The sequence below is a fragment of the Gekko japonicus genome, unplaced genomic scaffold (genome assembly GCF_001447785.1).
Source record: "Gekko japonicus isolate JY-2015 unplaced genomic scaffold, Gekko_japonicus_V1.1 scaffold7, whole genome shotgun sequence".
Lineage (NCBI taxonomy): Eukaryota > Metazoa > Chordata > Lepidosauria > Squamata > Gekkonidae > Gekko > Gekko japonicus.
The window spans coordinates 1992642-2020230 of record NW_015159711.1 but is presented as its reverse complement, the minus strand read 5'-3'; the positions used below and the strand labels follow the sequence as shown (position 1 = coordinate 2020230).

Sequence of the window (27589 nt, the reverse complement as noted above, 5' to 3'; positions counted from 1 at the left end):
GGGAAGGGGGGTTAACAGAAATGGGAAGTGCTCTTTTTGACCTCATGTTCCCCTTTGCTGGGATGCGTTTGATCCCAGATCCTCAAGACAGGTTCCCTCTCAGCTCCAGAAGTTGCAAGAAAAGCCACGCTCCCAGCTGACTGGCACATGCCAGGGAATGAGGAGGTAAAATGCTGAGGTGGTAGAAAGGACCATGCCACATCTGCCTGTAGGTGGGGGGGGGGGCTGTGGCTCAGTGGTAGTGCACCTGCTTGGCAGGCAGAAGGTCCCACGTTCAATCCCCGGCATCTCCAGTTAAAAAGGCTCAGGTGATATGTGATGTGAAAGACCTCCACCTGGGGCTCTGGAGAGCCACTTCCGGTCTGAATAGATGATATTGACCTTGATGGACCCAGGTTCTGATTCACTATAAGGCTGCTTCATGTGGTGTTCATGTGCTTTGGCAATCCAGAGTGGTGCCGTCCATTCTGGCCTCTCAGCCAGAGGTCATTTCGAGGGGGATCGCGGGGGATCACAGTTCCCCCGGGTGAGGTACGGGGGGTGGGGCACATGATGAAGCCCCGCCCCCTGCTTCCGGCCGCCCCGCTTCCGGCCCTCATTCAGCCAGGAGGAGGCAGGAGAAGAGGGAGGGTAAGTTGCTTCCTCCCTGCCTCTCCCCGCCTGCCTGGGGCCAGGGAGGGCCTTTGCGGGGCTTCCTTGCACTCCCGCCGGCCTTGCAGGTCTACCGCCGGGCCCCTCATGGGGCTCGGCAGTGGAGCTGCAAGGCCGGCGGCGGCGGCCGGGACCATTGGGGGCGGGGTGTGTGGCCTTATGACACACTTCCGGTGATGTCAGGGGGTGTGGCCTTATGACACACGTCCGGTGATGTCAGGGGGTGTGGCATATGCTAATGAGTTATGCTAATGAGTTCCCCTAGCTCTTTTTCTACGAAACGACCCCTGCTCTCAGCATTCTACCACCTCCTTCTCTTGCGGGTGTAAATCACTTAGTCTGCCCCGCTACCAGCAGTTCTTTCCAGGGCTGGGAGGAAACAAATTGCTATCTCAAATTCTTGGCCCAAAGAGCTGGACTAATCAACCTGCATACATTGTGTATGTGACTTATTATTTCATTTAATGTACATCATTTAACGTACATCAGTAACCTTCTCAGTCCTGGCCCCAACCTGGCGGAACTCTCTGCCGAATACCACCAGGGCCCGGCAGGATCTGGTGCAGTTCCACAGGGCCTGCAAGGCAGAGATGTTCCGCCAGGTTTTTGGTTGAGGACAGTAGCACTTTCCATCCTGGCTGGCGCCCTCTTCCTTTTCCTCCAGACTTGTTTGTGTGTTCCTCCTCTTCCCCTGCCCATGAGGTGGTGGTGCAGACCAGAATGAGAAGAAATTATATAGTCATGCCATCTTGGATTCTTTTAAGTGTATTTGTAATTTATTGTTGTGTGTATTTTAACTCTACTGTTTTTATGTTATGTATGTTGTGCATCGTCCGGAGCCCTGCATGAGCAGGGATTGGGCGATTCAGAAATCGAAATAAATAAATAAAACGAAACCCCTTTGAATTTAAGAGGGTTCAGGTTTACCCAAGCGTTGGAGAAGTCAACATGCATTATCCACTCATCTTCATCCATAAGGACTAGAAACGTACCTTTTTAAAAAGGAAACTCAGACATTCAGGATGTTGAATTTTACGCCCCAGTCTCTGATGCCTTCGGGACTACATATTTACCACTGCTCTTATTCTAATGGGAGATTGAATTCTATTTGTTGTATTGATGTCTTTGTCATTGATTTTACTGTTGGTTGGGGGTTTTTTTGTTTGTTTTGCTGGTTACCTCTGTTTTTACTGATTATTGTCTTGCTGTTGCAACTAGATAGTTTGGAAACTTCCTTGAACGCAAAAACAGTTCAGATTAGCATGGGATATACATGTCTATTTAAATACGGCGGACCTTCAGTGTGTTTCCCTTCCCAGAAGAGAGCAGGGAACCCAGTTGCATGGTTGCCCCAGCACCAAGTAAATTGATCTCACTTCCCAGTAGTCATTGGAAAGTTGAGATGTGCTGGAGCATCTAAATCTTCAGTGGTCTGTGTCACTCATCCTAAACGTCTGCAGCTTCCAGGATGAGTTGAACAGTGTAAGCCCCCTCTCTCCCCTCCCAAGAAATCAATCGGAAATTCTTCCTCAGAATTAGAATCAGAAGCTCTGAGGCTTCCTTGGGCAGACAGTCCTGCCTCAGGGTAATTACCATGGGGCGGTCACACATCATGACAATTTATGTTTGCACCTCTGTCTTGAAGGTTCAGGAGCATTACTTGTGGGTAATGTAGTGGGCATCAAATGCCACTCCAAAGAGAATTGATTACCCTAGCCCCTGGGAAATGCTCTGGCAAACCTCCAGGAGAAAGGAGTGTCATGGTAGTGGGGCAGCCACTGAGAGCTCTACTCTGCCTGCAGATGTAAAACATGGATGGTGACATCTGCCGGGCATGCCTGTCATCGCTTTCTTTAAGGTGGCTTTGCCCTAAGATAGTCATCAAGCACTGGGCCCAAAAGCCTTCGGGTGAGACGGCCACACCAGCCTAACTTCTCAGCCATGCTGCTGTTGGCAAGGACACTGCTGACACTGAGCGGAGGCCGGGGTGGGGAAGAGTCTTTTATATTCTGAAAACATTCCTGTCAATAAGTGATTTACATGAAAGCAGACTCCTGTAGAAAAATGTATAGATTTCCCTCCCCCCTCCCTTTTAACTAAAAAAGCATCTATTACAGAATTCCTTTGCATCTGCTACCTAGATGCTAAGCAGTGCAGAAATTCATCCCCTGTGCAGGCTGCTTTGAAGTTGAGTTTGAAGAGGCCTCCCAAGAATTGGTCTCTGGCCTGGGCATTGATTGGTAGCTTCCATTCCCACACGGGTATCCCTTCTTCTTCAAGCCTCTCCAGTGACAACCAGGGCACCAGCCAAGTCTCTCTGTTAATTACTCTGGGCTTAATAGTCCCTCTGAGCACCCCATCTGCCTGGGCCTTTGCCTCAGGTTTAGGCACCAGGTCCACAAACCCAGGTACCCTGGCGAAAGTCCTGCAGCAGCTGCGTGCTGCTGCTGCTGTACCCTTGCCATGGGTGAAGCTTTGAGGCCAGGGCTCACACAAGCATATTTGTCACCTGGAGACCAAAGCCACCACCCACTCTCCTCACCCCGCATGGCTTGGGGAGGTGGGAAGCCGCCCTCTGCCCTACGTCCCCTACCCCATGGGAAGGGAGGGAAGGAGGATGAAGGCCTGCCATTTTGCCTTCATGCTCCTAAATCACCCTGTGGGCCTGCTTTGGCCTGCCCTCCTGTCTGCAGCTCAGCTGCTGCCTTTCTTGGGCTGGCTCCTGGCCTCCCCTGTCCCCCACCCTGTCTTGGGGAGGGTGTACGGTGTGATTCTGGGACACTGTTCTTATTATGTTCTCCCCAAATCTCGCCTTGAAGGGAGGGCCTGTAAAGCGGAGCTCTTCCACCAGGCTTTCTGTCTTGGGGGGGGGGTTACAGTGTGATTCCGGGACACGGATCCTATTATGTTCTCCCCAAATCTCGCCTTGAAGGGAGGGCCTGTAAAACGGAGCTCTTCCACCAGGCTTTCCGTCTTGGGGGGGTGGGTTACGGTGTGATTCTGGGACACTGTTCCTATTATGTTCTCCCCAAATCTCACCTTGAAGGAAGGGCCTGTAAAGCGGAGCTCTTCCACCAGGCTTTCTGTCTTGGGGGGGGGTGTACGTTGTGATTCTGGGACACTGTTCCTATTATGTTCTCCCCAAATCTCGCCTTGAAGGGAGGGCCTGTAAAACGGAGCTCTTCCACCAGGCTTTCCCTCTTGGGGGGGGGGGGTAAGGGGGGGATCTTGGGCACACTCCTATTATGTTCTCCCCAAATCTCGCCTTGAAGGGAGGGCCTGTAAAACGGAGCTCTTCCACCAGGCTTTCCCTCTTGGGGGGGGGTGTATGGTGTGATTCTGGGACACTGTTCCTATTATGTTCTCCCCAAATCTCGCCTTGAAGGGAGGGCCTGTAAAACGGAGCTCTTCCACCAGGCTTTCCCTCTTGGGGGGGGGTGTATGGTGTGATTCTGGGACACTGTTCCTATTATGTTCTCCCCAAATCTCGCCTTGAAGGGAGGGCCTGTAAAACGGAGCTCTTCCACCAGGCTTTCTGTCTTTGGGGGTGGGGTTACGGTGTGATTCTGGGACACTGTTCCTATTATGTTCTCCCCAAATCTCGCCTTGAAGGGAGGGCCTGTAAAACGGAGCTCTTCCACCAGGCTTTTGACTCGGGTGCCACCTCGTAACGGCCCCAACATCAGCACCAATTTAATATCCAGTAGCCTGGCAAGAACTCAGACGATGGAGGCAGTTGACCATCTCTAGATGCCATGAGAGCGCCGCCATCACTTATTAGTATTTATGTTCGCTAGCACCTATGTCTGTATATGTTGTGGTTTTAACTTACATCGTTTGTTTTTAACGTATCTCGCTGTTTTAATATATTTATATAGATTCTGTAAGCCTCCCTGAGCCTGCCTTGGCAGGGAGGGCGGGATACAAATTAAACAAATAAACAGTAAATGAACAAACAAACCCTGAATCTATATCAGAGGAAGCTTCCGAGTTAACTGCTTCATTTCTGTAACACCCCCAAGTGCAATTAGGAGATGTGAAGCTGCCTTACCCTGACTCCGATCATTAACCCAGCTGCCCGGTGGGAACTTGTACATGAAAAGCATGTGCTCTGCAAGTACCAAATTATAGCTCAGAACACATTATTTGCAAAAACTGCAGTTTTGCAAAATATGCCCCTCAAATCAGATTACCTAAGGGTTGCCCCCCCCCCCCTTGTTGTTGAGTTTAATGCAGATTGCAGTCATTGACCTTTGAAACCTTTTTAGCTGTTGGTTGTAAGAACTCCAGTTTAATGATACTGAAATGAAATCTTCCTAGCCATTGGCTCAGCAGCCAAGGGACTGCAGAATGTTTAGGAACATTCCAACCACATGGAAAACAAAATATGAATAAAACACCTGCATGCTGGCAGTAGGGATCATGAAGGGCTGGAAGTCGGAAGGGGATGGAGAAAAGGAAAAGGCAGCAGTTTTGCAAATGGGTTGCATGCGTATATGAGAGGCATGTGAATGGAGTGCCGGTGTAGTATGAATGAATGTGTGGGAGTGAATGAATGGGTTAGGCACGGAAGAGGGAAGGAAAAGTTATCTTTAAATGTTCACAGGTCTCAATTTCCCAAATCAGCAGTGTGTCTGAGTGTATAGATATAAAATATGAGTTAGTTGCTTGGGATCTCCTTGCTCTGTCTGACCTTTGATTGTAGTACATCCTCTTATACTTTAGGTGGTAGTTATATATTAGAATAATTGTGTAAACAGGAATAGGGGTGATACACCCAGAGAACTATTGGCACTATCAAAAATCCCAGCCTCAGGCTCCTTTCGTGCTTAATGTGCCAGCCTGCTTATACACTGCTTGCAGAGAAGACTGACAGAGCCATGCTGAGCCCTTTGGGTGCCTCGGAGAGTTTTGCCTTCACTGTCTGTCATATGGATGGGCAGTCAGCCGGTCCCTAGTATTTGTGTGAGCTTAATGTCTATACAGGGTCTTCTCTGAATTCTGAGAAAGTGCCTTCCATTTCAGAATTTTGTGATGTCTGTAGCATCCCTGGTTTGACATTAGATTTGGGGTGAAGATATTGGTTGTCCTGATGGTAGCTGAAGCCTCTCAGAGAGGTAGCTTTTCTCAGCGATGTAGCTGTCTCAATGACAGGAACAGCAGCTCCTCTCCTCTGTTGTTTGGGAACTTTTGTCTACCGCAAATTATCTCAATCTTAATTACAGCAGAGATGAATTCCTTTCCTACTGGGGATTGTCTCTGTGTCGTCAGCAAGGCTAAGAAGAGGAGCGGGAGGGCTCAGTTCATTAAGAACTGCTTTATCTTCTTTCTTTTTCTGCATTTCCAGGGGCCACGTTAAGTATGAGACCAGCCCCCATTCCAGTAGAAGAACCAGAATGGAGGCAGACGCCTCCTCCAGTCACGGCTACCTCTGGGACTTTCCGGCTACGGCGGGGCAGCCGGTTCACCTGGCGGAAGGAGTGCTTGGCTGTCATGGAAAGGTATGGGATTGCCAAGGGCTTGGTGAATTAAGTCTGTGGAGAGCTCTGAGTCTGACCATCTTCTAGACTGTGAAGAGGCGTGTTCTCCCTTGTTCTCGAAATTGTTCAAACCAATGATTCTCTGTGAGTACATTGTGGGAAGGTGACAGCATCAGTCAGACTGGAATGCAGTGCCTTGGCATGAGCCCTCAATAGCATTGTTCTGTCCTGTATTAAGCTGTCTGGGCAGATACAGAGGCAGAGCTGAACCGGGTGGGTTTTTCCAGCTCCCGAGTCCAGGTTTAGCAGCTCTCTGCTGGTGGTGAAGGGGGCCTTAGGGGGCCGTTGGAGAGACGATTTAGCTGAGGATCATAAGTAGCAATCATGCTTGAATGCCATTCTGCTAATGGCAACGCTCCCCCTGCCTGGTGCTAGGAGCCCTTATGTCAAGGGTAAGGGTCCTTGCCCTGGGGGAAAGAGCCCATGTTAGCAGAACAGATCTGCAGCATCCAACCCAATGGCAATCTTGTAACTTCCTCTACTGGGGTCTCCAGCTTTGGGTCACTCCTGGGACCCGTCTGTTCAGCTTGCTGGGTGAGTATTGTAGGTTTAAGAATCTGTAAGCCACTTGTAATTCAATCCTCCTTCCTCTACTGCTTTTTTTTGTTTTTGGAATTTTTCCCAGTACACTTTGTCGGTCTGGAAGGTTTTTGGTTTTGGATAATAGCTTCAGTAGCTCTCCTCTCCTCCTGCCTCCTCCCTCCCTCCTTCTTAAAATTTCCTTTGGAATATTTACGATCTGAAGGTTAAAGAGAAACAGCGGCAGCAGCTCCTGCAAGTCAGGTATCTATATTTAAACTGCAGACTGGGTGTGGTTCAGATCACTGCAGTGCAAACTCCTTTGCCCTGCGTCTGGCTCTAACAGCTTCCCCCCTTGACCTGAAGGAACACCCCCTGCCCTGTCCAGTTGCCTTTGCTTTGCAGAATGGGCTAACTTTCTCCTCCAGTTTTGTTGTCTTCTGTGGTGGCTTAGGAATAGAGCTCAGGCTGCTATAGGTGGTGCTTCAGGCATAAACTGAGTTTTAGGCTTGGAAACCGATCCATTTGCTCCCCTCGATAGACTGTCTGATACCAAAGGTTTGGCATAAGCAGCAAAAGACGGAAAAGAAATGGAGAATAATAATATCTGGAATTATCAGAGTTCCTTTTGGGCATTTGCAGTGCTTTGCGCACTCATCGGGCGATTTCTCACTAGAGCTGCCTCGCAGCACAGCCGCCGTTTGCCCTGACACAAACATGTCAATTTCACACCCGAAGCCCCGGGGCTGCATTTTGACTCGAGGCTTCGCCCGATTTCCTCCGCAGTTTCGTGATCCTGGTTTTTGAGGATCATGAAACTGCAGAGGAAATCGGGCGAAGCCGCGGGTCAAATACAGCCCCTCTTCTGAGGCAGTCCACCATTACCAGTCTTTTCTTTGAGAAGCCCCAGATGAGCTTTCAAGGAAGTCCAGGGGCAGTTTGGTGTAGTGGTTAAGTGTGCGGACTCTAATCTGGGAGAACCAGGTTTGAATTCCCACTCCTCCACTTGCACCTGCTGATGTGACCTTGGGTCAGTCACAAGCTCTGGCACAGCTGTTCCTGAAAGAGCAGTTTGTGTCAGAGTTCTCTCAGCCCCACCCACCTCACAGGGTGTCTGTTGTGGGGAGGGGAAGGGAAAGGAGTTTGTAAGCCACTCTGAGACTCCAAGTGAAGGGTGGGGTATAAATCCAATCTCCTCCTCCTCCTCTTCCTCCTCCTCCTCCTCTTCTTCCTCTTCCTCTTCCTCCTCTTCCTCCTCCTCCTTCTCCTCCTCCTCCTCCTCTTCTTCTTCTTCTTCTTCCAATTTGAAAATCATAACCTTACAGCAGTTAGGTCAGTATGGTTTTTTCCCCAGACCCATATTGTCACTGGCAAGACAGAGAGAACAGAGGTTTGTCCTAAGGGTGATCAGTGACATTTGATCTCACATTTTAACCACAGAAAAAGTACAATGACTTGCCAGGTTATAAATGTTAAAAATTTTGATTGAACAGGCATTTGTAGAATGTTTGGTTTCTCCTCTGAGAGTCGCCATCATCTTTATCGAACAAGATAGTGGATTGTGGTGGGTAATTTGTTACATGCTCTAGATCTTGAGAGAGAATATGGTGGGAAATAGTCATGACATGCCTAGCATTCTATTGCTTCTCTGGTTTGAGAGCTACCTGGTTTAAAGTGTGAACTCTCATCCTTAGCCAGTGTTCAGAATGCCCCCATCCCCTTCCGCATGTCCAGTCTGCTACCTGGTTCGCCACTATTTTGCAACTGCTTGGATTTGCAAGACAGTAGCCTTGGAGGTGTGTCAATGTGGCACCACCTCCTTATTTCATTGTGTGTGTTCTTCATGTGTTAATCAAATCTGCTGCTGCATCCCCTGCGCACAACCAACAGCTGTACCTTGCTGCAGAGGGCGCATTTTTGAACGTTGGGTTTATGACAGGCCACCCAGTTGCCAGCAGGTGCCGCCTTTTTGCCTCCAAAGGATCAGGAGGAACTTCTTCTGTCAATCTGTGGATTGAAAGTCAGCAGAGACATCCCCGCTGAATGACACAATGGTCAGGGCTGCAGTGGACTCCGAGTTTGCAGAGCATGCTAGTGGTTCTGATGGGGAGCCTGGAGGCCAGGAGGAAGGGACAGGGAGCCACCAAAATTCTGCTCCAACTTCCTGAGCCACTGGTAAACGTTGTGCTACTTGATGTCCACTGAGATGTTCAGCCATATATGGTGTCCCACTGGGGACATCATAGATACCCAGCGTTTGTTGCCTACAAACCTGGGTCAGGGTCGTCAAGCATCTAGCAGGCCACCACATGTGGCTAGTGAGCTACGATCACAATTTGTACAGGCCAGACTTGAACCAGTATCTCTCAAATTGACACTGTTATCTTTTATGTCCTGTGTTCCCTGGTAGAGGGATTTAAAGAGAGGAGGGGAGAAGAGTAGATAAACCCCCCCACTCCTAAATTGTTTCCCCAAGTTAATTTTGCCAAAAGGCCGCTGCTCCGCTCCCTCTCTGTCCCCTCTAGAACATCCTTAGGAAGCCAAAAGGATTCTAGGATGCCCACAAATGCCAGGACGGGAGCCTTGTACTCCTCTTTGTAAAGGCTGTATGAATGCTTCTGTAAATATAGCACTCCACCCTGTGGCTAAACCTTCACCTTAGTTTATGTGAACAAAGGCTGAAGGAAGAGGTTGAGGTGAACTGTAATAACAGTACTTGGCATTTACGTAGCACTGGAATATGTTCACATATATCAGCTTACTGTTGTAATCCTTAGAGCGTCCCTTGTAAGGTCGGTCACTAATGCAGCTGTGGGGGGGGGGAGGCCTGAGGCTCAGTGGCTTGCTTCAAGCTGCCCACAGAATCCGTGGCAGGGCTATTATCTATCATACCCTTATCCCTCTCTTCCCCCAGGAAGCAGTATACATAATCCTCTCCTCCTCCATTTCATCTTACAACAACCCTGTGATGTAAGTTAGGCTGAGAGAGCTGGCCTAAAATCACGCCCGGTGCAATCCAAAGCAGAGTTATGTTGTTCTAAGCCCCTTGACTGCATTGGGTTTAGAAGGGTGTCTCTGTTTAGGATTGCACTGCCAGTGAGTTTCATAGCAGAGGAAGGATTTGAACCCAGACCTTCCCAGTCCTTAGTCCATTGCGAATCATTACATCGCACCAGATTTGCTGGAGTTTGAATTTGGGGCTTCCCCTTGACCTAAGGGGATGGTAGATGGTGATATTTGGTTTAAAGCTCTGCCTCATGAGGATATTTTCATGTCAACATCATAAGATGAAGATCTGCTCTTCCCCCCCCCCCCCCCCCCAGTTCTCTGACTGCCCTGCAGAGAGACATAACTTCCTCTTTGGAAACAACAGGATGTCCTGGCTTAACTTCATGGAAATAATACTCCTTCTGAGAAGTATACTCCCATACCCAAACAATATGTGAGGAGTATCACTGCCCAGTAAGAGACATCACACTAAATGCTTTTTTTTTTTTGCCTTGGTTCCAGTGGACCAGCTTTATGGATTGCCAGCACTGTTCTGCAACACAGAAAGTGTACGGTCCCTATCCAGAAGTCTACTTAGAAGTGTTTTATTATATTCAGTGGGATTATTCCCCAGAAAGGGTTCTTAGGATTGCAGCCCGTGTTATACAACATGGAGGTCGAATGAATAGAGATGGGTAAAGATGCAGGGGGCGGGAATAGCAGTGAGGGGCATAGGTGGAATAATGCTAGAAAGACTGAAAAATGGCATTGCTGAGGAAGAGGGTTGGTGGAGCTACTGGCTGCCTGTGATCAAGCATGCCTTTGTATGGACTAGAAACCTGTCTGTTTTAACAAACAAAAGTTTAAAAAAATGAAATGGGGCAGATTCTACATGGAATTTTACCCGTGCAGAATCAGTGATGATGCATCCCCCGTGGTGTGGGGGACAGCTCGCTTTATCTGAGATAAATGAAGCTCTGTGCAGCAGCAACTTTTTGTCCAGGGACAGAATATTATCGGTCTAGGGCCATAACCCAAGATGCATTTTCTTTTCGCTCTGCTCGCATTATCCCTGATGGTGCAGATTTTTCCAAGTCGGCAATATTTCTAGGCCTTGGAGTCGGCAGCATCGTTGCAATGAAACTGCTTCAAGGATATTTCAGTCTTTTTCCCATCCCTGCACATCCCCCCCCCCCGGGCCACTTTTCATTTTAATCCTTTACTGTCACTCTGCACAAAAGAGATCATTTGATTCCCTCCCCGATCAGCCATTTCTGTGCTGACGGCTGCCTTTTGTCTCGAAGGCACAAATTGCGTCTGCTGGAGGTTTATCCCAGGGCCTTTGCGATGATTCGCTTTTGTTCTTCATTTCCTTGCTTTGTGCTTTTTCAAATCTTTGTGAGCACAGCAGTCACTGAAACAGTGTTGGGGAGTGAGGATGACTTCCGCCTCCATGTATAGGGTGTGATCTGACATCTGCCTGTGGCTAGAATGTGGGGTAGTATTGTTCCCGTGCAGTGCTGACAAACAGTACGTTTTCTGTGAGGGATGTGAAAGGTCAGTTCGGCTGTGAAGAGCTGCACACTGTGTAGGGGCTGTGGCACTTTTGGATGGCTAGAGATAACGGTGCCAGGATTGGGAGTGAGACCAGAAGTAGGCACCTGAGGGGAAAATGTGTAGAGGAGGTAGCAGGAAAGCTCAGAGGAGCTGTGAAACAGAGGAGACAAAGAGAAGACTTCACTTGGGAGACAAGGGCAAGAGAGGATCCCATGGAGGATTTCCATGGATGGATGAGGGGTGAATTTTGCCAATTCCATCCCACTGCTGCAGACCCCCCACCCTCCCTTTCAAGCTTTTCGGGGGGGGGGAATGTTTTGGGCTGCAGTAGGAGGGTGGAAGGTGGGAAGGTCCACTCCACAGGTGGAAATCCCTTCTGTCCAATGCATACAAGCCAGACTTGTAGAAAGGCAAGGGGAGGTGGGGAGTAAAGTGAGGCCAGGTGCGAGGCCACACATGGAGTGGGACTGACTATCACTTGTTGACTCAACCGGCCACACTTTTGGCTCCAGGTCTTGAGCATATTCTGCCCAGGTGCCGCTCCGCACACAGCGGAAAAGATGGCCCATCTCCCTGCCTCAGGGAGTCTGCATTTGTAATGCTGCGTCAGACATGATCAGAAGCTCAAGATCCGTCTTAGACACACGTCAGCCTGCTCCTTCTGTGTGGGTCAGCTCCTGCCAACATTGGATCAAATTGGTCTGTGGGTTTGCCCGCTCATCCCCTCCCCCCCTTCTGGCACGGGGTGTTCCCAGAGTTAACGAGGGTTAATATTGTATTTGTACCGTTGTTTTCACTAGCCGTAGTTTAGTGCCATTCCACATTTCGCAACCATGGTTAGAAGCGGGGCTGCTATCAAGGTTTAACAGCCATTTGGGCTCCCAGTGATTAAAGCTTACCTTTGGTGAAGCTGTCATGTTCAACACTGTTAGCTCTGGAGCTGAAGGGTGGGGGTTAGAGAGAAGCAAACAAGCCTACCCAGGAGTCTTTGTTCTTAAACCCTGGTTAGAAAAATGGGCTGTATCTTCTCTGGGTCTTAGTAGAACACGAGAAAGTAGGCTGTATCTTGTGTTCCAAGGTGATGCATTTGTCCTCCAAAATCTCCCATGAGGTTTTGTTTTATTTTGTGGAGGAGGTGGGTGGATTTCTTAAAAATAACTTTGTTTTGTTTTTCTACAGCTACTTCAATGAGAATCAATATCCTGATGAAGCCAAGAGGGAAGAAATTGCAAATGCCTGTAATGCAGTGATTCAGAAGCCAGGTATAGAAAAAGGCTTTTCAGAAGGGCTTGCAAATGGGTTTGTCCCATCCACTTAACCATCCCTTGCACTGATCTGGTCATCAGCTACTTTACATTTGCTTGCGGAGATTCCCAGGAAGGTGGAGAGTCCAGGAGCAAGAGAGCAACCCTGACCTGTGATAAGAATAAAAGCAAAATATCCAAATATGTTGCAGGAAAGCTAGTTTGATTTCTGAAAATGGCCCCAAATGTTATGAGTGTTTACAGTTCATATACTCCTGTGGCCAAACCCAAGAAACTGACCTCCCAGTTATCTTTGTAGTTCATATACTCCTGTGTACAGGAGCTCTAGGGTTGCGGTGCTCATCTCCGTTTCAAAGCCAAAGAGCCAGCGCTGTCCAAAGACATTCCCGTGGTCATGTGGCCGTGGAAATGTCTTCAGACAGCGCTGGCTCTTCGGCTTTGAAACGGAGTTGAGCACCGCAACCCTAGAGCTTTGAAATGGAGATGAGCACCGCAACCCTAGAGCTCCTGTACTGCAACCCTAGAGTCGGAGTCGACTGGCTTTCGAGCAAGGGAACCTTTACCTTTTTTTACTGGAGATCTAGCTTGGTGATAGAGTCCATACTCTGTGTGCCAAAAGTCCCATGTTCAATCCCTGCCATTTCCCATTAAAAAAAAAGAAAAAAGATTTCAGGCAGCCAGAGTTACGTAGGATTGCCCGAGTCCTTCTGGTACCACTGCCAATCAGAGTATTCGGCTAGAGGAACCAACAACCTGACGCAACCAAGTGTTCTTTGTGTCCTCCCATGTTCTTCATTTCTGTGGCTTGAAGCAAAATCCATGCTGTACATGAGATCCGAACAAAATGATGCTCTCGAGTCTCCATTGCAAAGCGTCCAAGATCTCAACATGCATTGGGAATTAAGCCCCACCCTTTCATCTCCATGGCTCCACCCTAGTTTCTGGGTCACAATGGCTGAAAAGAAGTATTTGGATCTGGTGCACATACAGGACGTATCCCACTATTTACCAAGCTAGCTCCTACACAGATGACAAAACATGCACCACGGGGCCAGGGTCTCTGTGTACTTGATGGACTCCTTGGGTGTGCAGGAAAACAAAAGTCTGTAAAGTAATCAAAAGGGGGAGGGGGAGCACCCTGCTGAGGACTCTAAGAGCAGAAAGTGACCTCATTGTCAGTCAAGCCACAAAGAGAGAGTGTGTGTGTGTTTGTGGGGCACGGGGACATCACCCTGCGCAAGTCCCTCAGCATTTACACAATCCAGGAGGGAGAGACTGGAGGGGGTGGGATGCTAATTACATGCAGGCCCCTAGCTTATCTAGTTTTTATTATGTCTGCCTGTAACTAGTATTTTCCCCCAGTCCTTTTTCAAGGTGCTCAGAGCAGACTATGTGGGTTGGATCTGGACCAAAATTTCCCACGGCAGCACGGAATTTTCCCGTCTCCCACTGCAGCCCACTGATCTCCATGAAATGCTGCTCCTAGAGGAAGGACAGGAGGAATGTCTGCAGTGGGAAGGGGGAATTGGTGGGAATTGCCAGTTTGGTCTAGATTCAACCCCACGTTTCTCTCTTTCACTGTTTTATCCTCTCAACAGCCCTATGAGGTAGGTTTGACTGAGAGAGAGCAAAACTGGCCCAAGGTCACCCAGTGAGCTTGCTGGTTCAGTGTGGGTTTCAAATCCTAACCCAGGGGTGTCAAACTCATTTGTTATGAGGGCCACTCCCCCCAGCATTTCCTCCCTTGAATCAGTTGCTCGCGGGCCGCATAAGAGCCCTGGGCGGGCTGGATCTAGCTCCCGAGCCTTACGTTGACACCCCTGTCCTAACCACTTCACCCCATCCTCCTTGGTTTTTTATGTGTGTACAAAAAATACCAGGTGTTTATATTCTAGGACACACGAGACGGAAGAGCCCCGCATTTCACCGTCCCTTAGACAGTTAGATATTCATTGATGCAAGGTTGTTTTTATTTCCTGCAGGGAAGAAGCTGTCCGATTTGGAACGGGTGACCTCCCTCAAAGTGTACAATTGGTTTGCTAACAGAAGGAAGGAGATCAAGAGACGAGCCAATATCGGTAATGTATCAGACAGCCTTGAAGAGCTGCTCAGGAGGGATGGGCTGGCGTTGCATTAATGGGAATATTCGTAAATGGGTAAAATGGAGAGAAGGAGAGCAATGCACTTTGGGCCCCCTTTGAGGGGAAGGGCAGAGTATAAATGAAGTTTCTGTTGTTCAGTCGCACAGTCGAGTCCGACTCTTCACGACCCCATGGGCCAGATCACGCCAGGCCTTCCTGTCTTCCACCGTCCTCTGAAGTTTGCTCAGTATAAATGAAGTAAACAAATGCAATTCAGGGGCTTGATGGTGTTTTTAAATGGGGGGCTAGAAGGCTTGGTGGAAACAGTTCTCTCACACCTTCCTCTCCATATTTCCAAGATCATGCTGAAGGCGCGCGTGCACACAGAAACAGACACACATTCAGGTTAGTGTTCAAATGTCACACCAAAAGCTTGAATTTCTGAATGTGGCTTTTGAACTGTTTTCTGGAAATCAGTGGGTTACTTGTGGAAGTTCTTTGGAAGCTTATGAGGGACTCGTAAAAAGATGGGTAAAGGCAGGACTCCGTTCTTTGAAAGACAGGCCTTTTGAACCTTGCAACGTGCAGGTGCAGAGGTCTGAGCGAACACTCTATTCACACAGGACAGCAGGGTACAGAACTGGCCAGTGTTGCATGTGACTTGACTGTGCATCCCAGGACTTACCCCTCACCCTTCTACAACATACAGGGACTTACAGCAGACAAGTTACAGTGGGAAGCGTTCTCTGAAGGTTTAGGGGGGGTTTTGCCATCACAGCTGAAATAACAACAACAACAACAATAATAGTTGTTGTTGTTGTTGTTGTTGTTGTTATTATTATTATTATTATTATTATTATTATTATTATTATTATTATGTCACCCTTCCCTGCAAGCAGGGCTCAGGGTGGCTCACAACAGAAACAAATACAACAAACAGTTAATTTAAAACCAACATTAAAATACCTAAAACATATCAACAAATAAAACAAGTAACACTCCAAGATGGTGGCAGAAAAAAATTCAGCTTCCACAGGCCTCCTGGGGGGAGGGGCTACAGAGGGTAGAGGGGGTATGAGAGGGCCAGATTTCTTACTGTCCTGTCGCTGTCCTCAACCAAATGCCTGGTGAAACATCTCTGCCTTGCATGCCCTGTGGAAAGGTAATAATTCAGGGCACGGCTGTTCAGCAACCCCATTGGGTTTTCAAGGCAAGGGATGGTCACAGGTTGTTTGCCATTCCTTGCCTCTGCAAAGCAACCCTGGACTTCCTTGTTGGTGTCCCCTCTAAGTACTAACCAGGGCTGACCCTGCTTAGCTTCCAAAATTTGATGAGATCGGACTAGCCTAGGCTATCCCTGAAGATAGAAAGGGGGGGGGGAATCTTACTGCCATCAGGGAAAATACTTTCTTGCATCCAAAAGTATTTTTGGGGAGAGTCTTCCAGACATTATTTGTACCAAGTGTTGTTTGGCTGAGGTGCCAGGACTTCATGTTTGCTGATGTGAACTCATCCCCAGATATCAATGTACAGTGAAGAGTGCCTTGGCTCCAAGTCATCCACCTGTGTCACCCTGCTTAGTTCTTCCCTCACACTGTTCCTCTTTATTGCACGACTTCCACCATTGACTCCAAATTGTACTAAAAGCTGCAGCGCATAGCACGCCACTGAAACAAAATAAATCTTTAAAAAAATACCCTCCCTCTAATTTGCACTCTGGGCATGCTGTACAAACTAATGACGGGAATAAGCATGTATACAATCCTTTTGAGTGTCCAAAATAGTATGTCCCTGCATTGAGAAGGGAGGGGGAAACACTTGAATCATTCAAATAGAATAAGGGATAGGATGCATTGTATGTAAACAGCCCATGTTATTAATTGCGGAAATCAGTATTAAAATTGTTCTGTAGGATAAGTTTTCCCAATGAGTGTATTCTTTCTCTGAATTTAATTGTACATTCCAACTTAGCCATTGCTGCTGTGTCCCAAACATTCTCCAACCACCGTTTTAGCAGATTGAATACCTACTACTTAGCATCTGGGTAGCTCTGTAGAGCATTCAAAGGGCTTTCATGTTCCAAGGAACTTCATGTTCAAAGGCAATAGCTGTCTCAATACCATTTGCTTACAGTCAATATAAAGGGAAAGGTCTAGCCTCCATGCTTGTAGCTTTTCCAAGAGCTGAAGTCCTATAGGAAATAGGATGCTGGACTAGGTGGACCAGTCGGGCTTTTTATGTTTGCACATATTTTACTTCAAGAGCTAACTTGAATGTGACACTGGATCAGTGTTTTTTTATAGTTGACTAGCAGCTGTGTAGGGTTTTGCTGTGAATCAGGGCCATGGCTCGGGATGGGAGAGAAGTTTATCCCTTTCACCATTGCATGGTTACATTAGAAGAAACCACCCTCCTTGCTACATATGTTGCTACCCTTGGAAAAGAAAAAGACAGACACTTCATTGATTGTCTTTCCCCCCTTTCTAGTGCTAATAACCATGCAGAGGATTTGTTTTGGTTTGCAGAAGGATTTAACCCCTTCTCTTCCCACCGCTCTCTGTATGTAGTCCCATGCAGCTGCTAGCTGACATTAGCGAAGGTTAGGAAGATCCAATCATGGGTCTCCCAGGGTAGTGGCTGTGGCTCAGTGGTAGAGCCTCTGCTTTGAATGCAGAAGGTCCCAGGTTCAATCCCTGACATTGTCACTTAAAAGGAATCAGGTGGTAGGTGATGTGAAAGACCTCTGCCTGAGACACTGTAAAGCCACTGCCAGTCTGAATAGACAACACTGACCTTGATGGACCAAGGGTCTGATTCAGTATATTTATTTATTTATTTATTTATTTATCTATCCTTAGATTTGTATCCCGCCCTACCCCAAAGTATAGGGGAGCTTCATATGCTCTCCCCTAGCAAAGCCCACAGTAAGTTCTGCCAGGTATATAGGAAGTCTATTTTCCAGAAATTCAGGGTTCTTATAAAAGAAGAGGGGAGAAGAAGGGGAAGACACATTAAGGAGATTTAACAATTAGTCCCTTAAATTCAGCCAGTGAATCATGTCTTCCAATGCTTTTCAAGGAGGTGGGATGAGGCATGGTTAGGTGGAGGGAGAAGACCTGTTTGCCTGTAGAAAAGGGGAACCCAAGCAATTAAGGGGCTGGAGCAACTTCCTTCCTTAGTGTCTGTTGCATTTTACTTCAGAAAATAGCTTGGTGGTGGCTTATAAATACTATGACTTGGGTGGAGAGGGAATCATTTTCCTCCTCCTCCTCTCATAAGTCTGGGCCACTCAGTGAAATTGGTGAGTAGTAGATCCTGGATCAACACAAAAAAAGTTATTTTTCTCATGATGTACAACTATTTCCTGGAGGTTGCTGCACAGAGGCCCACCAAAAGGAGCTTCCAGCAGATTTATCTACTAAGCTGTGCAAGCCAGCCTAGTGGTTATGGGGGGTAACAATATTTTAAGTGCAAGTGAAGCAGAGTGTGAGACCCAGGAACAATGTACAGCGTTTGCCCCTCAGCATCCAGTTATGATGTTACAAGGGATTCTGGGGCACCTCTTTTGGGGAGCGTAGCTGCATGACTGTTCTCCCGTTCAAAATGTCTTGGGCCAGCCCCAAAATCCTGAATCTAGCAAGGGGCTATAAAAATCGATATAAAATCTGAAACAAAGGGCATCAGCTAACAATTGATTTTACTTCTGCAACTTTTTGAAAAACGAGCATTCAGGCTTCTCCAACCAAATTAATTTTCCTTTTTTAACAGTGCAACAACACACACAAAAGGGGCTTGCACCATATTGAAATGAGGATGAAAATGGGACCCCACGCAGGGCACATCTTTATTGTAAGAACCAACAAGAACTGCACACGTGTGCAAATAGAAAATACCCACAGAGATGCACAGATGTACTCAGAGATATTTTTTTTATTATTTTAAACTGTTGCTGTTAAAATTTTTACTGCTAACAAGTCTGGCACTTTTTATTTTTGTTTGTTTTAGAAGAGCCTTTTGGCCTTGAGACAAATTTGGTACTAAATGTTGTCTGCGTACCATGATTTCCCAGCAGTGCAAAACACAACACCGTGTGCAGAATTTGGCTTCTTGAGAAGTTTAGCTTTCATTTGGAGGGGAAAAACCTGTCTCCCCCCCCCTTCCACCATGAGTGCAACAATAGCAACTGTTGAAATCTCTGATGCATGCCAAGTGTCAGAATAAGATTTCCAGTGGGGGGGGGGGGTCTCAGGCTATAGTGCACTGCATAACATTCCTTGCCCCTGCCTGTAATGTGATGAAACCAGAATAAATTGGGATATGCAAATTTGCTTAACTTGCAGGCCTATAATTCTTGCAGATTGAGCAAATTTGCATAATTCATGTTTTCGAACGTCATTTTGTTTTTCTTTTAGAGCAGAATTTTTTAAAAAATGTGGAGTACACACAGCCTCGGGTATTATTTCTGGTTCTTACAAGAAATATTGTGCCCCACTAGTGAGGATTCCCATTTTTCATCTTCATCCATATCGGTAACCCTGCAGCAGATAATTCAGGGATCCATTTGCTTTTTTCGAAGAAGCAGCAATCCTGGAGAGTCATGGGATAGATGTTCAAAGTCCGGGAGGCCACTCCAACAGTGACGACGTAGACGGGAATGACTATTCAGAGCAGGTAAGTATTTGAGGGAAGCCAAGAGGCCCCGGATTGCTGCGTCCCTCCCGCGAGCCCCCCCAGTCCTCATTTGTTGGAGGGAGGGAGGGAACGTTAGGAGGGCGGTGGCTCTGGCATCCTTCTGTGTCCTGGAATAACTCATTACACTGTCACATAAGGAGGGGGAAAGGGGAATGGCCCAGATTCCCCCCATCGTTGACCCACATGGATTTATTGTCATACAACAGGACACTTGGCAAGTACGCAATGGGGAGGAGGAGGGACGATGTACAGAGGGAGGCAGAGAAGCAGAGAAGTTAGAAGAAGACAGGAGGATCTGCTCAAAACAAGCAAGTTAACACTCTGTTCGCACAAGTTTGAAAAAATGCCAGGGCATGATCAACTTGCCAGATCGCATCACCATGCGTAGTGATCCTGTGTCTGTTTATCCCGTGTAACCAGAGCTGTGTGTATCCTATGACGACCTTTCCTTGTGTGTTACACAAACAAATGACTCCTGTTCCTCCTGAGAGTTCCAGAAGGAGGCAGAAACTTAGCACATTTGGGCAGCATTTGCTTGAGAGCCAGAGCGAAGGTTTGTGTGGGCAGCAATGGTGCTGAACTTCATTGAACAACGTTTGGAGTGACAGTAGGGTACAGTACAGGGCTGTAGGCCAGACAGCAAGCCAGACATCCTGCCCCAATTTGATGGCATTTTAGTGTCGCTGTAGCTGCTCTGTCATTTAGAACAGCTGACCCATACCTTCTAATTTCATTGGCTCAGCAGTCTGCATCGCCATCCCTTTCTCTATCTCTTGAACACCTGCCAAAGAATAACAAATTGAAATTCAGGAAACAAAACTCAGTGATGTTGAACAATGTGGCTGTACTTAAGGTACAATGTACCTGCTTACTTGGCTTACAGTTCTGACTCCATGTGGAACACACAGCTCTGCTTACAGCACAAAGATATACAGGTGTTTGGTTCCTACCCCTTCCAGTGCAACGCATGCAAAGATGCATGCTCCTGTTCCCTAGCACCTCTCCCAGAAATGAATGCATTGATGGTGACTTAGCAAATGTGGCCGCTTAATGCCTGATGAGAGAATCCCACCCAGCCCCTTTGTCATGGTGTTCTGGGGGACAACCAAATAATGAAGGCCACACATTGACTTGCGGGTCTCTCACCTTGATAGGTGAGTCTCTTTCCTCCATATATTCATACTGGTGACACTCAGGTGTGCCTTGTATTCATCACACATTCTCTCACTCCCACTCCCGCTGGCTACGTATTAAATTCACCATACAAGAGCTCTTTTTTAAGGTTCTCCCACTAACAGCGAGAAGATGCTGGGGGGGTTAGAAACGGGATGCCTAATGAAGAAAGAGCCCTTGGCTGTATTTCTTTATTATCCATTTTCTCTCTTACCACACTCTTTTTAGCTGCTCATTTCTTCCTACTCCTTACCCCTACCAACTTGTAGGGAACATTAGTCAGTAAGGAAAGAGATGGAACTGAGAGACTAAGCAACCAGTGTTTCCTTCTTTGTAGTCTGTATGATTTGCCTACCATCCAGCTTTCGTTGTCTGTCTGTGGAGAATCTCAGAATTCTTAGCAGACTAAGGCTTCATGGTGTGGTAGGGCTACAATTCCATGGCCAATGTTACCCGTAGCTAAGCTCTTACTCATCAATAAAAGAAGTTGGAGCTTTTCTCCAGGGGTCAGTTGGAGCAAACTGGTTTGCAAGACAGAACACTGACCATGCACAGGAATTGTCAAAACCATAGTAAACATCGATAAAGGGCCCATCAGACTGCTTCATCTTAGCTCTAGCTAGAGTGGTCATTCCTTGATGGGCTTCTCACATGCTGACCAATGATTTGGCCGTATTTAGAAGTCAAACCCTATGACCTTATTTCTTTATTGTGTGAATATGGTGGGGGTTGCTTTTGTGGTCTGTCACGGAAGGGTGGACAACAGTCCCCTCCCCTTTTTTACATCCTCTCCTCCATTCCATGATGATTCCTGAACTTGATAGTTTGTGGCCAGTGGAGTGTATCCCTCCATCTTCCACTGAAATGAGCAGAACCTAAACTCGTGGCCCCTATCTCTGTAAGAAGAAGAAAAGGGAACAGTACAAAAGCCCTGAAAGCTGTTGTATGTATATATTCCCATGAGCTCTTTTAGTTAGAAAGGTATTTCAGGCTTTTTAATAAATAAAGCTAGATCCAGGTGATTGTTTTAAATTATTGTTCTTTGCCTCAAGCTTTTGGATTGGGAGTATTCTAGGTATTTGAACATAGCTGATGACTAATTTGTAGTGGGTTCTTCCATCTATGCAAATTGTAAATTAGATTCTGGTCTGCCAAATCAGCAGTTATTTCCACTGGGGGAGAGAGCATGAAAATGTGAACCTCCATATAAGTTTAAACTATTTGGTTTGATTCATAACGTTTTGGGGGTGGGGTTATGTTTCACCCAGCTGCATAAAGTATTCTGGCTGGGAGATGTAACTACTGATCCATTTTGGGTTCTCACATGAAGGATGATCAAAAGGCAATATAATTATTACTACAGAAAGCTTGTTGGCCAATGGCTGACTGATTAAAGCAAAACGTTCTCTGTTTCCTGTCAATATTTTGAATTCATAGATTCTTTACATATATAGCTGTATATAACATGGTGTTATGGATCCTGCTATGATTAAAGTAATTCAAGAGACTCTAAAGGCTGTCACATGATTAAGAACAAATTCCACCAGTAGATGCCCTATCTGGGCCTTCTCAGATTTATCAAACATAAATCATCATTCTTAGAAAAAACTGCGGATGCTTCCTGTGATTTTTGCTATATGGAGTGTGGCATTTATAAATTCATTGTGATGCATGGCACCTGTTTGATGTGGTAGCGTGGTGCTTGGAGATGTGTTTGGTTACATAGTTAAAATAATCAGCACTCTGGAGAACTTGTTTTACATGGCACACAAAGCAGTGGACAGCTGAAGTAGGAAACAGAAACTTAAGGAAATCTGCCATCCCCGTTTAGAGTGACATTGATGGAAAAGTGACAGAATTCATTTTAATGGGTAAAACATATTTGTGCTCCATGGGTCTGTTTAGATCGTTTTTCTTTTCACAAAGAGCTGAAAAACACTGGCACATTGTTTTGAGGGAATGGTGAGATTAGTGGTCTGGGTAGCATTATGCCCACCAAAGTGAGAGCACAAAGGATCTCTGTTTGGCCTAATGTAATTGAAGGGTATTTGTAAAAGCTGGCATTTCCATGCTCTTAACCCTTGTTATGCTGCTTAGACTATGACAGCTTAAAACTTGCTGTATTACTATTCTCCTAATCAGCTTAAAAGTTTTGGAACACTTTTTGCCTTGTCCTTGACAACTAGTTGTCATTTGAAATGTACATGCCTTTAAATTCAGTCTTTTCACTGCCCGTGTTTTTGAGGTGTACTTTTTGGAGGATTAAATAGTGGCACAGGTACTGGGGGGAATCTTAGTGACATCCTCTGCAAATCTGAATGGAAGTCCATCACTGGCTGCAACTTCCCTATTTGATGCCCGCTGTCCTTCCCCTTCATCTGTAGGTGTGCTAGGAACGTAAGACTCATGATCAACTGAGTTGCCTACTTGAGCATCCTATCCAGTGCTATGTGGTGTAGAGAACAAAGTGATGGATGAAGACTGGGTAGACCCATGTTCGAATCTTGACTCCGCCAGAAAGTTTGCTGGGTGATCTTGAGTTAAATACCTTGTTCTCAGCCACACCTTATCACCACATAACTGTGTTTTGAAGTTCAGTTGGATAACACAGTGTACATTGCCCTGAACTCCCTGGGAGAAGTGCAGGGCATAAATATGTTGGTTAAAACACTATGGAAGATCCATATGGTAAAGGCTGACAGTGGCATCATCACATTTAGTTCCTGACCTTCCTCCTTGGAGAGCAATGTGATAAAAATGAAATTATCTAGCATTTCCCCCCTCACAACAATCTTGTGGTAGGTTAGGTGGGGAGGCAATGCATGCCTTGATTCTCCCAGTTTGCTCTGTGGCGTCAATGGGGATTTGAACCTGGGATTTCCATGTAAAAATCCACTGAGCGGGCTATTACGTGAAGGTTTCTACCACTAATTGCTACCCACGCTCAGCCTGTTCAGTGGAATCTGAAGATATCTAAATTATTAAGCCCCACCCACCTTGTGTGAACTATTTGGTTCAATGCATTACAAAATAGAATGTCTGTTGACTATGCGTTCAGCACGAAAACAAGATCATACCTTAGCAAAGGCCTTCAATAGAACTATCCACATCATCAGCACATATTGCCCATATTCATCGTCCTGCTTCCCTCATGGGATGGGACTTGAAGCATGATCTCTTTATTTGTTTTTTCTTTTGTAGATACCAAACCTACCGTACACTTTAGACTATAGGTAGGTAGTAATAACAATATTTTATAAAATAGCTAATGGAATAAAATCCACTACAGTGGCAGGTAAAATGTACCATAGAGAGACATAATGATGTGCATACTTATACACATAAATTTTCCACCAAAATAATCTCCCAGTTGGTATCCTGCTTTACATTGATTCTAGGAAATGCACAGACTTCATTTTCAAAAGCACCATGTCTGCTCATTTCTTTGCCTGTTTTCTCTAGCTGAAATGTTAGACCAGTTCTGAGGCATTGTAGGTCCCTGCTATAGGATGTATCATCAAGATGCTGCCCATTTCCCATTTCTTAGTTTGCACAGGCATGGAGATCTCACAAAACCTGACAATGATTGCTGGTCCTTTGCTGAGAATCAGAGAATATCAAGCACTAGGGTTCAACAATTGCCATTTCCTGAGATGTTTCCCCAGGTCATTCTCTCTCAAATGCCCCCTCAAAACCTTTAACCATGGGACCAAGTGGCACCCCTGTCTTTCTACAAATAAAACAATCCATATCTTTTTTTTAAGTGGAAGCAAATTCTCAATTTGGGACTGTGAAAATTGTGCAAATCCACATATTTAAGTTGCATATTGTATTCTGGTTACAGAATCTCAGTTTTCAACTTGCGGGATTAGGTTTCTGTAAATGTAAATTTGGAAGGAATGGAGGGAGTGTAGAATTCACAGAAGCCTGCACATGCATGGGTATTGTCTGTGCCATAACATTCTGTGTAATGTGAAACAAAGGAAGATATGTCTTTGTTGGGCTCTCTTTCTATCCTCCCCCTTTTTTCTTTTTTGAGAGTATGATTATCTCCAAATCCTTCCCCACTTTCCCTTTCCTCTCCATCCACTGCCTGATCAGCATGTGATGATCAACTTTTAAAATAAGACTCCTCATGTTTCTGAATGCTGAATGATTATATTTGCTGCCTTCCTGTTCCTAGTTTAAAGCTCTTTTAAACTCCAGTAGAATAAAGGTACTGACAGTGCTTGTCTTTGTTTTGCCCTTTTCATCTTTCTACCTCCTCTTCTGCTTACACAGGATGACAGCACTAGCCATAGCGACCACCAAGACCCTATCTCACTAGCCGTGGAGATGGCAGCAGTAAACCACACCATCCTGGCACTGGCCCGGCAAGGAACCAACGAGATCAAAACAGAGGCCCTAGATGACGACTGATGAAACGGCGGAGGGGGAGGGCTGAGACCGAGAAAGTAACTTAGTTTTAGAAGTAGCACCTTAGCAGCCTTTCCTGGTCCTTACTATGTGTTTTTCTTGCAGTATAACTTTGCAGTCTCTTGTACGTCAAGTTAGCCGTTTAGGGTCTTGTCCTGTGAAGATGGCATGGTGCCCTCTGACTCCACATATAAACTCTCAGTATTAATTCCCAGTCAAATAATTAACCAAACCGACCGACCTCCCTAGACCAGCCACCCCCGCCCCGTCTCCCCCACGGCTAGACAAAAACCTTTGCTGCTCTGTCTTAGCATTCCATGAACGTGCTTCCAGGTGTCGTAGGCAGCCCTCAATCCCAAACCTTAGGCTCAACCTATAACCAGAAGGGGAAAAAAAACTTGGATTACCTTTCAGATGTAGCGTGTTAGTGCTTTTCCTTTCCAAGAATGAAAGAGGATAAAATGAGGTTGTGTGGTTCCAAGGACAATAATGGCTGCCATATTGCGAATGTTGGACTGAGAACGGAGAGATGATACATTTCAGCTCCATTTCAATATCTGGTCTCCAGGTGCCAATAAGCTGTGCCTCTCGTGGTCATGCCATGACATGCCCTCTTCTGTTTTTCTTTGCCATTGGTGCTACGGTGAGGATATTCTGGGTGGTATGGAATGAGATGGGAGAGTGTCTGTTGGCACATTTTGGTTGATGCTCATTGCTCAGATACTTCCCATAGCCTTGCTCTTTTCATGCAAGCTGTGCGGCAAGAGACATAACGACTTACTTGAGGAATCTCGGGTGGGCTCCGAGGGAGCTGCCTGTCACAACTCTGCTCCAGGCTTGACTCCTTCCAATCAGCCTGTGCTGGTGAGGCGAGTAAACCTGCTGCATCTCTGCATCAGGGGGTGACTGAGCGGTCTGAGCGCTTTCAGTGCAGAGAGACAGCAGAATGACCTGCATTCAGTGAAAGCATACCCAGAACAGTGACCTGCAGAGAAAAACAATGTAGGCTGTCCTAACTTTTCCTCTCAAAGTACACCTGTTCAGGTATAAGGGTAAAGTGTGCCTCCAGTGTTCAACCTCACCTATTGGAAGTTTGGGAAATACTGCTCAAAAATCTTATAACTGTTTACCTCTTCTCTTCCCATGCCCTGTCCCGTGTTCTTGAGGAAAATGTTAATAAGTTGGGCGGGTGCCTCTATTTGCATAGTTTCAGGTGGGTAGCTGGGTTGGTCTGCTGTAAAAGAGCAAGATTCAGGTCTGGTAAGCACCTTAAGGACCAGGAAAATTTCCAGAGTGTCAGCTTTCAAGGGTCGAAAGTTCTGATGAAGTTTTGGCATCCGAGGGAGGGAGCTTTGAATTGTGAAAGTTTATACCCTGGAAATCCTGTTGGTCTTTAAGGTGCTACCGGAATTGAATCTTGCTCTGTATCTCCTCAGTTGCCTCCCAGCAAGCCCAAATACAAGCTGTGGGGGACACATATGAGCCAACACAGTGATTACAAATGCACACACGAGTTCCAGTATGTACACATCGGAGCGCGTACAGAACGGCTGTGCATTTGCTGTGCCATCAGTTCCCCATGGCATGCTATTGGCCCCTAATGAATAAGGTTCCCCATGGCATGTGGTTGATCCATAATGAGAAAACTGGGTGCAAATACCTCGTGTGTGTGTGTGTGTTTTCCTACTTCTGTTTTTGTTCAGGAGCCAGAAAGTTGTACCACTTCAGGCAGGTTAACTAAATATTGGAAGCCATATTTAAACAGGATACTGGATGTTGCCGTAGGATGGGGACTGTTCTCCCACACCTGTGGTGGAAACCTGTTTATTTCCACCACCCCAATCGATTTTAGCGGGTTGCTGTGTCCGATGTGAGGTTGTATTCAGACAAGGCAGGCTATTTGTTGAAAACGGCACTGGGTGGACAAAGCTAACTGTATGTGAAGTGGACCTACCTTTTAATAGCAAAACCTAATTGATTTTTTTACCCTCTTGGTCAAATGTAGCACTTTGGTTACCTTCTTTCCTTAAATAAATAAATATATATATATTTGTATTTGATAATTTCTTTTTTTTTTAAGAAAAAAAATGTCATGGGAACAAGTCCAAAATAAAATACTGTAAACTCATGTAACAGCAACATCCCATAATATGCCTTGGGCAACATCCCTTGGGAGCACTTCCCACGAGAGTGCACCAGACACTAGAACACAGGTACTTCTCCTTCATAAGTTCTGTTGGGATCAATGGGATCCTTGCAGAAACGTCATAGTCATGGGAAATTGTACCTAGTGTGCTTGTTTTGTGCTTCACTCTTCATTGGAACTTGTGTGGAAGATCTTCCCAGTGGATTGTGCCCCCTCTCCCCTGAGTATTCAGTATCTCAGTGATGAACTGCCTGTGCAACTTTATGTAAATAATGTGTTGCACATGGTGCTCAGACTGACATCTTAGCTTCCGCATGAAATGTTAACTGATTCTAACGTTGGCTGATTCTAATGCTTATCTTGCCCTACTCACTGCTTTAAGACATGGAGGGGGGAAATGAAGAAGGAAAAGACTTGAAGTCCTTATGATGTTGAAGTGGGACAGCTTTAAGACTGAAGTTTTAAACTGGTGGACCATGTTGGAAGCAGTTGGCCAACTCTGTGTGCCAGTTTTGCATCCAATGGTACCCTCCCCTTCCAAAGAGTTCTGTATGCTACCAC

The 27589-nt window shown here is 46.3% G+C and overlaps 1 protein-coding gene and 1 non-coding gene across 2 annotated transcripts in view; both read left to right on the top strand.

Moving 5' to 3' along the window:
* Positions 1-25203, top strand: part of HMBOX1 (homeobox containing 1) — a 119025-nt gene extending 93822 nt beyond the window's left edge. Inside the window, exons 6-11 of the mRNA XM_015405809.1 lie at positions 5999-6152; positions 12435-12517; positions 14503-14598; positions 19181-19272; positions 19500-19601; positions 24748-25203. Coding sequence (XP_015261295.1) covers positions 5999-6152; positions 12435-12517; positions 14503-14598; positions 19181-19272; positions 19500-19601; positions 24748-24885 — 665 coding nt within the window. The 3' untranslated portion in view covers positions 24886-25203. The remainder of the gene's footprint in view (positions 1-5998; positions 6153-12434; positions 12518-14502; positions 14599-19180; positions 19273-19499; positions 19602-24747) is intronic.
* Positions 17237-17306, top strand: TRNAS-UGA. Its single transcript has one exon. It is a non-coding gene; the product is annotated as a tRNA-Ser (tRNA).
* Positions 25204-27589: the final 2386 nt, after the last annotated feature.